This window comes from Nicotiana attenuata, chromosome 1, assembly GCF_001879085.1.
Source record: "Nicotiana attenuata strain UT chromosome 1, NIATTr2, whole genome shotgun sequence".
NCBI lineage: Eukaryota > Viridiplantae > Streptophyta > Magnoliopsida > Solanales > Solanaceae > Nicotiana > Nicotiana attenuata.
In genome coordinates this window covers 99,491,377-99,504,198 of record NC_031989.1, presented here as the reverse complement: position 1 = coordinate 99,504,198, position 12,822 = coordinate 99,491,377, and the positions used below count along the sequence as shown (strand labels likewise).

Sequence of the window (12,822 nt, the reverse complement as noted above, 5' to 3'; positions counted from 1 at the left end):
ATTATCTTTAGCCTCATGGTGGGCGCCAAATTGTTTACCACAAAAATACGAGTAACAATTAAATTTAATCTGTGATTTTAAAGATATGTAATTCAGTTCAATACCAATTAATAATCAAGAAGTATAAAGTATAAATGAAAGAAACAAGTGAAATCAAACCAGTAAATACTAAGTGGTATCGACCTCGAGAAGAATCAAGAACAATAAAGTAAGAACAATAAAGCTAAAGGATAATTCTGATGAACAATGAGCGAAAAGTAGAGAGTATCTTCTTTGCCAATGATTCGATGATGCTTACAAAATGATTGGGGTCCCCTTTCTATAATAGGGGAGCCCTAAATAAGGTACATTTTCATTTACAGTAAGGAATCTTATTGGGACAGTTAATTTCGGAGACCTAGCAAGAATCTCGCTCATTCTGTTACAAATACATGACGGCATTATTTCGGGGTTGAGCATATTCAGCTTAGATACTCATCATACTTCGATCCTCGGGCATTGCACTCTGCCTTCGAGCTCGAGTCTGGTCCATCGAGCTCCAACTCAACCTTGCATGAACTTGGGGTCGTCTGAACTCGGGCTTACGACGACCCCTCGAGCTTGGGAAATCGGCCATACTTGATTTCGACCATATACAATATGTGTGTGTGTAATTTTGTAAAATTACGAATTCATATAGGGTACACCGCAACACCCGTATCCTAAGACTTATAGTATTTACATACGTCATTCAATTTCCAAATCAAATTGGTGTTTTCTTGGACATTTCATGAATTAAATTGGGAAGTCTGAATGATAGGCATAATATAGTTAGTATACCAATGTGCTACTGACCTTAGAGATCCATTATTGCCATAAATTCGGAAAGCAGCTGACCATCTTTTGCATCGAGTAGGAACAATTGTATCCACGTCAAGCCAAAATATAAAGATTCGATATCTTCTCAGACTTTCAGAGCTAGTACAAAAGCAATTTTTCTTAATAAGGAGTTGAAATGTAAATCTGATTACACTGTCCAACATGTCTCCATAACATAACTGAGCTGTAAAGTAAAGGCAGCTCGTTTTTACCCAACAAGAAAAAGGCAATAAAATCAGCTAGACCACTATACAATTATAGCTCATCAGTAAACCTGGTACATTTCATCCAAGAGGTGCGACATTCATCCTGTCAAGTTCTTCCCCTACCCCTAGACCCCATACCCGAAATAATTGGGACAAAGAAAAAATGAAAACTGACCAATAACTTTTTCTACTTATCCAAGATAAAGACATGGACAAATACATATATTTACACTGCCCTTTATTGGCTCCTTATTCAAAATGGGGTGAACAGAACAACAGCCAACCAAAATCAGCTAGAGTTCCAATTATTTTTGAGAGATCACCCAAAAGAAGAGTAATAACAAGAAACCTAATCTTCCAAACACCAACACATTAGGGCATAATGTACACCTATTTACTGGCGAAGCTTAGCCGAGCGGAACAAAGAGAGCAGAGTAGGAATTACAGATAGAATGCCAAACTGCCTTGGCATTCTTAGAACTTTGTTCTGATTAGGCATTACATGAAGAATGCCAAACAGTATTAGGACTGGTTTTTAACTACCCTAACATTGCTATAAAACCGTTTTAGGTCCTTGATAGCCCTTTCCTCTATCTGTATTGAACGGATAGACGAAGGTGTTTCAACTTCTGGTTTGAACCAGCGACTCGGACAACTAGATTCTGATGGTGAGCCTTGACCCGTCATCACAGAGAAGCCAGTAGTTCTCGTCTTTGGGCTATGAGAGAGGGCCAACGGTTGCTTTACCTACAGCAAAATATTCAGGAGATAAAAGTCAATATAGTCTTGTGTCAGGAACAAAAGACATGCCGGATTGGAGGATTCTGAAATCAAATGCAGTCTACTGTATACATTGACCAGCAAGCTTAAACATATAATTAGCAAGAAAGTGTGACTGCATGTGCATATTCCTATGAAATCTTTTAATAGTTAACTCAAGCATGGGTTCTAAACCTCAAATCAAGTGAAATTCTGAACAAACATTGAGAGATTATAGGCTAAAAGGTGGAGCAATGGAAGGTATTGTAAAGACAAAAGTGGACACAATTTAGGACAGGGATTTTAGCATTCCTATTAGGAACACGAACAAATTCCAGCTGAAAGTAGTTACTCTAAACTATTGGGCCTTTGTTAACTGTATAGATAAACAGACAGCACAATGGACCAAGCACGCAAACAAACAATATGAATGTTCAGAAGGGCAAATTTTCTTTCTGTGAACCCATGACAGTCTAAATTTGGCGCAAGGAGGCTAGGCAGGGTAGAGAATAACCAACCTGCTGCAGTTGGATGTCCCTGAGAGATGGACGTAAAAGAGGAGGCGTACCGGAGGCAGCCCAAGGAGGGGTGTTCTTTTCCACATCAGAGACAGGTGCTGTATGTGACATGGGTATCGGATTGGACTGTAAAAATGAACTCAACCGTAATTTACCACCACTACTATCACCAGAGGGATCTTCTACCAGGTCCCTGGGCTTCAAGGGCCTTGTATCTATTACTTTGCTTTGCTCATCCTGTATTTCTCGAAGAGATGCAGAGGTTTTCGTAACCTTAGCACCACCCCAAGCAGGGCCTTCACTTTTTTGCACGACTGGTGGTGGAACTACAGCTTTGGGAACATCATCAAGAGCACCACTTAGAAACATGGAAAGCCCACCTTTCCTATTTTTCTTCTTTGATGTTACAGCTGACAAACCTTTACTATTAAGGCTGTTTCCAAGGTCTCTCTTGATGACAAAGGGAGAATTTTTTGCATCTTGATTGGCTGCAGCTCCTTCCAAACCTTTGTGGTCATCCTACAATTGGAAAAGAAACTATTAAGAAGTAAAACCATTTCCCCAGCCAACATCAAGAAGAAAATCAGTATGCGGTAATTCGATGATCCAATCAGAGCAGCTTCCATGTAAAAATCGCAGTGGGGTTTTGCTGAAATGACTTGTTAGAGGAAACCACACAGACTTGTAAAAATACATCCTTAAACTAGTGGTGATACATATGAAGTCAAATAACCAGATTCAGTATATTATTAGATTTAGAAAGTAGCCATATAGCAGCAACAACCACTACTACACCTCAGTTCGAAACCAGTAGGGGTTGGCTATGTGAATCCTCACTGACAACGTTCCCCATTTAAATTCATCTCAGGCCAACATTTTACAAAACAAAATAGAAATGAAAGGTACTAGAAGTTCTCTATATTTCCTACTGACATAGAAACCTCTAATAGGGCTAAGAAGACTCCTAAAAAATAGCCATATAGCAGCTCTGACATTTTCATCAGCACTCTGCTACTCAATATAAAATTAAGAAGTACAGAAACAAACCAGGCACTCCTGTAACCAATAATCTGACACTAATCAACCTGATCACCTTAAGATATCAAAAGATATTTCTCACTTTTCACTCTCCTCGTAGATGATTACCCTCTAACAGCCTAAAACGAAAAACCTTAACAAATGGATGATATGTTTAAACAGTATAAATAGGCATGGAATCTAGTTTATTGTCTTCAGATCACCAAGAATTGAACAAATAGAAATGGTTAAAAACCTCACCTCGTACTGGACTTCAGGAATTTGAACACCCAAGGCACCCTTTCTGGGGCTGGATTCTGCACTTTCACATTTACTAGACGCCACCTCCACTGGTACTGCCTTTTGTTTGCTCTTTCTCCTTTGCTTCTTAGGTACGTCCACTTTTCTACTCCCTTTTCCATCAGCAACAACAGAGGATGATACTGTTGATTGGAGCGTTTCTACTGGAACACCAAGCTCAGCAAGTGACTTCTCCAATTCTGGCCTCGTCTGAAGCTTAGCAATTTGCTGATCATCAAGAGTCTGCCCCTTGAATTGCTTATCTTCAAGCATCTCAATCTGCTGCAACTTTTTCCTCAAAACTCGTACCTGTTTCAAAACCCCGTCTTTCACTTCATCAGACTGTAGAAAGTTATCTAATCTCTGGTCTCTCTCTGGCCTGTTTGTACAGTGGTCACGCGTCCTAAGAGACTCAATATCATCATTATCTTCTTCACTATCTACTATGGCAGGGAAGGGGGCAGTAGGAGTTGGAAGCCGACGATAACTCCAGGGTTCAGATGACTTCATATCCCACACTTTCTCGAGCATAACCAATACGTCAAGTGAAGTATTTGCAACTGTATGGCCTGAGACTGTAAATATGTAATCAAGATTGCGGATTGCAATATCCTGCAAAAAAAAAATTCCGCTTAGCTTCTATAAGACTATCCATAAAATAGTCTTGAATGATAAGTAATATAGAAGTGACAGCACCTGCAACCCACTAATGGGTGTAAGGTATTAAATAAGTAAAATAAAAAATAAAAAAAAATAATAAGAAAAGGTTAAACAGCTACCAAAGATTGTAAAGAATCTTTAGACTAACGATTATAGTGAAGACAGTCAATAAAAGAAATTGAGCGCGATTACCACTCCATTTGTATCAAAATCATGTCTTACAGCAATTTACAATCCACCAATAAATCTGATGTCAAAAGAAAAAGAATTAAAGTGGGCCGGGCCCTTAGCGAACAGCAATCTGCATTGGGAATGACAAAAATTGACAAGCCGGTTTTAACCTTTTCAGCCTGACCACATTTTACTGCAAAAGAAACCTTCCGACGAAGTGATTATGTTTCATTGGAAAGAAACTAGGATAGTAAGCTGATCTAATACGATGTACTTTTTGCCTTCCCCTCCGCTTTCCTACCCATGACCTCATGTTTTTTTTCTCAGTCGGATTATATTGACAAATCTGTCTCCAAGTGGTGAATCAGTCGCGACTCTTAAAACATGTAGGTTTTCAAGCAATTTGTTCGTTAGCTGTGTATTGTTATAGATGCAATATCTTGAAAGGACAGAGCTCTATACCCCTGTGTACTCTACCACACACGACTCAGTAGCAGCCAAAGAGAAGCGAAAAGGGGGGAGAAAAAGAACTTTCAGAAGCAAGCCCAGACTGATATCTCATGTTTTGCAGTCTAATGGAGATAAGCAAGGGTCAATCATATTTGAGAACAAGCACCTAACTCCGAATCTTTTGGCATATAGAGCTACAGAACAAAGTCACGAAAAGAGAGTCTAGAATACGTTACAGTTATAATTGTGAAGTACTCTATCATTAACTTCAAAACTTTATAAATTCCTGAACCTTATACTACAGCATAACCTCTCCTCACTAAAAGATCACAAATGAAGCACATAGAGGAACAAGAAAATACCCCGCAGTGTTCTCTTAGATCTTCTGCCCCTAGTGAATCCGAAATTTCCAGTAGTTGAATAGCATTCCGTGGCTCCACCAAATGCTCAGCAGCCACCGTCTCACAAAGGCTCTTTAAGGCTGGTGCAGTCTTATTTTTGACTGTGTCCTTTTCCGAGATAAACAGTACTTCCTCTGACTCAACCTCATCAAACATAAAACCCTCATCGAGTTCATCTGTATCACTTTTCATCTTCGGCTTGAGCATAGAACCGTTCTTCAACATATTGGGTGGGTAACCAGGATGATATAGAGAACTAATGATCAACAAATGGGTCTCCCCAACAGATATTGAAGTTGCCTTTTTAACCCCATGTAACCGAGTTAAAGCAGGTGGTTTCTCCTTCCCTTTCTTCCCATCCCACATATACACATCACCTGTCACAGTAACCGCAGCTGTCCAATATTTCCCAGCCGAGATGCACGCTATATTTGTACCACATAATGAATATAACTACAAATAATTAAGATTATATTAGATGTTATTCACAAGAAGTGCTAGAAACTGTACACACAACAGACAGCAGCTAAAACCTGTTGACAGCGCAGATCAGGATCAGATGACACCCAATAAAATAACGTGCCATCCTCTGTAAGAGCCATACTATGTGTAGTCCCGGCAGCTATTGCAACCACATGAAGACGTTCCTTACGGTGAAACTTCAACGGGATGTTGCCCATCTTTTTTAGATTCCGGCCAATCACAACTCTCTTTGGAGTAACAAGCCGGTGACCCCAAGTGAAAACCTCTCCATCAGATCCAAGAACAACCGTGTGATACTTAGCTGCAGAAACTCCAACAAAATTCTTTCCCTTCAAATACTCAACAATCCTTGGACCATAGTTAGAAGCCGAGTTAGATGTTCCGTAGCCTAGCTGACCCTCCTTATTGCATCCCCAGGTGAAAACCTCACCCAAGTCAGAAACTACAGAAGTGTGTTTGTTTGCTGCAGCAACAGCAACTACTTTTGACCTCAGCGAACTCACTCTACGAGGTGTGGGTTGAGTATCTACTGAAGTATACCCAAGTTGACCCTCTGCACATCATCACCAAATGAATCAACATGCAACCATGAAAGCCAAAAACACTTATTGCAAATACCAGTTCCTATGCACTAAATTACAACCAAAGAGGAAACATGACAATTTTGATACACCTAATAATGTCAATGACATAAATATTGACAGCGCATTACCTGCTTGGGATAACTCACAGAGTTGGTAAATGTGAATATCAGAAAAGCATTTACCTCTGTTGGAACCCCAAGTGAAAACTTCTCCAGCCTCTGTTGCAATAACAGTGTGATGTTTAGCGGCAGCAACAGCTTTCACTCGACGTGCCCCTAAACCAGAGATCACTTGTCGTGGAGTTATTACCGCAGCTTGGCCGCTGGAAGAACATCGAATATCCTTTATCAAACATAGTCGACACTTGATACCAGGAAAGAAACTAATTAACTATGAACATATACTGCTAGCATGAGAAAACTTAAGTAGCAAGGTTAAAGAACAGAGTAAGAAATGAAACAAAAAATAATACATTAAACGTATAGGTAAAAGAGCATACAATTCAGTTAGAAAATATTATAATTCTTCTTAATAAAATTTTCATAATGCAAAAAAATATAGGATATACACTACATCCCTCAATATAAGCAGAAAAAACATACTGCTGGATTGTTCTGGAAAGTCAAAAGCTTTCCTCAAATTAAGTTTACCTATGTATATCAAAGTCTGGGTGCCCAAGACGGCCACCTCGTCCAAAACCCCAAGTATAGAGTTCTCCACGGGCAGTGACGGCTGCACTATGAAATTTTGCTGCAGAAACCAACTTGATGACTGACCCATGAAGAGAATCAACTTTACAGGGTAACTTTTGAATGTGTGCATTTCCAGTCCCTAGTTGATAATTCACACCACTTCCCCAACTGAAAACCTCCGTAGCAGCTAAAGAAAAACCATGCAAACGGCAAAGAAAGTCAACTGCTATCTACTATGAAATGAATTGAAGAGAGAGTTCACAGAAATTGAAATGTCTTCACATCTACCTGAATTTTTCTTTTCAAAGCCCTGTAAAACAGGTCCTGACAACAAATCAATGGGAGTTCTAGATTTGGTGTCTTCCAAAGTGATAGAAGCACCAGACTGTAGAAGGATGCTAGCAATAGCAAGATGACCAAAATGCAGGGCGCGATGAAGGCTACTCCATCCTGATTCCCCATCCTGACACGGTAAACATAGATTTCATAAGCAAATGTACATCAAGCTTTTCTGAACAGACGGGATCAAATTGAAAAACTGACATCATTGAAGATCGATAACCATTTCTTTTTAGGTCAGAGGTCCATAATCATTGTACTGTACTGCTAAGAAATTCTGCATGACTGGATTCCTTCCACTTTTTATTTTCTGAACCTTATCTGGATTGTGACATTTTTATCTTCTAACTTGTCATGAAAACAAACTTGAAACAACATTGAGGACCATGCCCTTCAGTTGTGTGCTCAAATAGGTCCTACAATCTTTCAAGCTATATTGATCTTCAGACATGCCATAAAAATGCAGTTCTTATCATTTTTCATTCCCTAGTAGTATCTTACCTGACACAAATCCCCAAGAAGACGGTCAACGCACACACATGGTTGGTAAGATGCACCAAATATCACTCCATAGTTACCAACTTAACATTACATAATGTTTCAGCAAAGACTTAGAACAGGCAAGAACACCATGGCCAGAATATTTATCAAAGTAGCATAGTCCAGACAACAGAGTTCACCATCACAACATTTGCAAATTAGTCATATGACAAGACACACACTTAAAAACAAGAATTGAAATAACTAAGCCATGAATATGCTGAATTTTAGATCATTGTCCACCACAATTTAAGAAAAATGCAAGAGTTAAAAAAAGGGGAGAAAAGAAGGAAAAAGCCAAAAAAATGTAATAAGTTACTCACCCTATCATGTGACGGCTAAAACTATGAGAGCAACAAGTCAGCATGCACGTATAAATGACATTAAAAAATTGATATGATCAAAAGGATCAAAAGACTAACACACCCTCGCATCAGGGTCTGCACCAGCAGCAAGTAGCCTCTTAACTATTGGGATGTGATTTCTCCAGGTTGCGATATGGAGAGGGGTAAGGCCAAAGGCATTCCTAACGTTGATATTTCCTCCACTCTTCTTAAGGAATGCCAAAGACGAATCAACATCAGCTACAGACCCGTCTTGTACAGCAGCCCATAGATCTTTGGAGCATCCACTGAATGAATGTTTCCTAGCAGGGATGTGCTGCTGCTTCTGACATGATAATGGAACTATGTCCTCCATTAGCTGATATAAGTTAGTCCGTATTGTTTGGATGGTTCTCTACCACTCACGATAGTCCGTATTGTTTGGATGGTTCTCTACCACTCACGACAGCAAAGACCTTTTGCCAAAATTATGTACTAGTGAATAATGTTCAAAGTTCTTCCAAGTTAGTATTTCAGAGTGTCCAGCAATGAAATCAAGACATCGAACCTGCAATGAGACAGGTTAATCTACGTATTCTTTAGAAAGCCAGCTCCATCAACACCTCACACCATGAATAAACACCACTGAAAGAGGTTTCGGTATGGCCTGTCAAAGAAATGCCGAAATATGATTACCAGATTGTTTGACAGAGATTCGCTCGTAAGAACATACATGTTTATTCTTAATGTTTATCTATTTAGTCCAAATGATCTGATCCACATGTATACCTAAACTAACTAATGCTTCTTAATTTGATGAACAGATAATGTTCAAAAAACAGATATTTCAACATAAAAAGAAGACAAATAAATCTCGAAAAGATACTTCATGAAGCTATCCCCCCCCCCCACCCCACCCAAAAAAAAAAAAAAATCAATCATTGAATATGAGTGACCACAACCACTGATAAATAGCATTTACAATGTTCTTCACAAATGCAAACATAAACTACATTCCAAGAAAACAGCTTCAACAATGCGAAGGAAAGTGCAATCTTGTTGTTGAAAACTTGAATTAATAGTAAGTGAGAACAGAAATTATTTGAACTAACCAAGACACCAACAGAACCATCAAGACTCAGTAATAAAATGATAGATCAAAGTACATGAAGATACAAAAATATCATGCACACAAAATTGAAGCAAAACCAAGTTAACCATAAATGAACCCAATTGAGATCCACAGTTAGTGTACGATTACATCAAATCTCTAAGAACCAAATCTGAACATGCAGATTGCTACATACAAGTTTGGCTCAAAAAAGCAAACTTCAGCAGTAAGCAAAGCACAGAACCCACCCCCCAACTAAACACATCCAAAATGTCAGTACTCAGTACCCACCATCTGAAAATGCACGCCAAGATTAAATCTTTTTTCCAAATTCGAAAACTGGACAGCCCAATAATAACACAAAATTGGTCATTAACAGGTTTAAAAAAAAACAGATTGAAATTCAAGAAGATGTGCAATAAAAATGTCACCTTTGACTGGTTAGATGAAAATCCCCAAATTAGCAAAAGATCAAGTCTCTCTTCTCTCTCTCTCTTCTCTCTCTTGAATAAATATGAATGAATATTAAAGCTATGAGGAGGTGAATAACAGTGTGAAAGATTTTACATTTTTAGAGAGAGAAGAGAGAGGAGAAGAACCGGAGAATATACCCTATTGAAACCCAAAAATATATGCAATACAAAAATAGAAAAGGAGAGTTTGAAGAGAACTCCGATGCAGTTGGAGGGTAATATGGTAAAGTAATTTTAACTGTAAAACATATGGACTACAATGCCCTTTGATTTTGTCTTATATTACGATATTTAAGTATGACGTAGTTTTCGTTGTTTGAGGTGCTGCCCTTTCTATTACATGAGGCCACGATTTCGCTCTAATGTCTCGTGTTCTACGCTCTGCCGACGTGGCTTTAGCATTGGGTGCCACGTTAGATATTTACATCTTATTTTATTTGTTTTTAGAACTTTTTCCAAAGAAACCGCTGAAGTAAACAAAAGACGTGGAAGAGGTTCTAGAAGAATTGTCCATTTTTCCATTCTTTCCGCCAGACATTTAGCCTGTTTGGCCAAATTGCAAAAATCAGCTTATTTTGATAAGTACTTTTTTTCAAAAGTGTTTTTCTCAAAAGTACTTTTGGTGAGAAGCAGTTTGTGTTTGGCTAATTAGTTTGAAAAGCACTTCTAAGCGGCAATTAGTATTTGGCCAAGTTTTAAAAAACTGCTTTCTAAGTGTATTTTTCTCAAAAGTGCTTCTCAAAAAAGTACTTTTGGAGAGAAGCTACTTTTTTCTGCTTCTCCAAAACTGCTTTTGTTTCTCCTCAAAAGCACTTTTTTTCCTTCCAAAAGCTTGGCCAAACACCTCAATTTTTGGCCAAAAGTGCTTTTGGCCAAAAAAAAAACACTTTTGGCCAAAAAGAAGCTTGGCCAAACAGGCTATTTATCGTATTACCTTTTTCAATCTACAACTAGTAGTCGTAAAATATTAAAAAATATTAATTAAATTAAATTATGATTGGACTTGTTTGATTCTATTAGACCGTATTGCTTTAATAAATTTAAATTATCGTCTTATTTGTCATTACGATATACCCAACAATAAAATCTCTATTAAATTAAAGACACTTATATAGTCAATGAATAATTTTTTTGTTCTATATTTTTCTTTATTACATTATCTATTGTTTAGTATTATTATAGTGTTAATTAAAAAGTTTATTACTAGGATATTACTTTGTTTAATATTTTTGTCTGCTCACTTTCTTTTTGTAATATAAGAGAAGATATATAATTTATTACTGTTGAAATATATTTTTATTTTGAATTTTACTATTCTGTTCTTAATAATATTATCTAAATTTTAATGAATAAAATCTCTATTAAACTAAAGGGACTTATACAGGCAGCGAATAACTTTTTTGTTTTGTATTTTACTTTATTATATCACCTAATATTTAGTATTATTACATTGTTAATAGAATTTTTTATTAGCATATTACTTTATTTGATATTTTTCTCTTCTATGTTGTGTTTGTAATACAATAGAAGATATATATTTTATTACTCTTGAAATAATTTTTATTTTAAATTTTATTCTATTGTTCTCAATAATATTGTCTGAAATTTAATTAATAAATTCTCGATTAAATTAAAGAGACTTATGTAGTCATCGAATAACTTCATTTTTTATGTATTTATCTTTATTATATCACCCATGTTTGAGTAGTTAATTTTAGGTAGTTAATTTCATTGTGTATTTTTTATCATTTTTTTATAAATAATTTTTGAATCTCCCAATTTGTTGGAGCTTTATCCTAAAATTTGTCACGTTGTTAATTTTTTGATATTATATTTGGAATGATCACAACGATTTACTTATCCTATTCTATATAAATAGAATAGATATTGTCTGAATTTTTAATGAATAAAATCTCTATTAGATTAAAGGGACTTATATAGTCATCAAATAACTTTTTGTTATGTATTTCTATTTTTTATATTATCCAATATTTAGTATAATTATATTGCTAATAGAAGTTATTGTCATATTACTTGTTTAATATTTTTGTCTGCTAATTTTTTGTGATATAATAGAAGATATATATTTTATTACTCTTGAAAATATTTTCTTTATTTAAAATTTTATTATATTTTTCTCAATAACATTGCTTGAATTTTAATGAATAAATACACTTTTAATTTCGAAAAAAGAAAAACGAGAATGATTTTAAAAAATAAAATAAGAAAATTAACTAACCTAAACCAACCCTCACCCATATTTGAGTAGTTAATTTATGTAGTTAATTTCTTTGTTAATTTTTAATAAATATTTTTTTGTTAACTAATTGTGCCATGTGGCTTTTTTTTATTGCTTTATTTTTTTTTTTTTTAAATAAATTTAAAACTCCAACTTGAAACTACTTCCCAATTTGAATTGGTAATTTTTTATTTTTTTAATTTTGTTTTTTATTTTAAAATTATTTTAAACCTCTAACTTGAAACTACTCCCCAATTTGAAAGGGTAGTTGTTCTTCTTTGTTTTCATATTTTTTATTATAGCTAATTTCTTTTTAAATTATTTTTAAACTCCAACTTGAAACTACTCCCACCCAATTTGAATGGGTAATTATTTTTATATATGTTTATATTTTTTTTATTATAACTAACTATAAGATATCAATATTTATTCATTCAAATAAAGTAGTTTTTTATTTTTGAACTATTTTGGTTTTTTATAGATATTTAAATTCAAAAATAATAATTAATTATTAACTAAATAACTAATTATGCCATGTGATTTTTTTAGGCTGTCACTTGGCTTAAGAAGAGGGCTTTGTCCTCTCCTTTTAATAATATATAATAATATAGATAGATTAATAAGTAGTAGTAGTCGTACCTGCGCGATGCTCGGTCAATATCAAAAAAAATTAATTAAATTAAACTCTGATCGGGCTT

The 12,822-nt window shown here is 35.7% G+C and overlaps 1 protein-coding gene across 1 annotated transcript; it reads right to left on the bottom strand.

Annotated features, from left to right (window-relative positions):
- On the bottom strand, nucleotides 959-10,050 carry LOC109231000. Its single transcript, XM_019396522.1, has 11 exons — nucleotides 9,844-10,050; nucleotides 8,870-8,968; nucleotides 8,405-8,777; nucleotides 7,388-7,562; nucleotides 7,058-7,286; nucleotides 6,590-6,729; nucleotides 5,874-6,376; nucleotides 5,302-5,793; nucleotides 3,620-4,270; nucleotides 2,342-2,860; nucleotides 959-1,811 (listed from the first exon to the last, which is right to left on the bottom strand). The coding sequence occupies exons 3-11, from the start codon at nucleotides 8,675-8,677 to the stop codon at nucleotides 1,587-1,589; spliced, it is 3,207 nt and encodes a 1,068-aa protein (XP_019252067.1). The 5' UTR covers nucleotides 8,678-8,777; nucleotides 8,870-8,968; nucleotides 9,844-10,050; the 3' UTR covers nucleotides 959-1,586.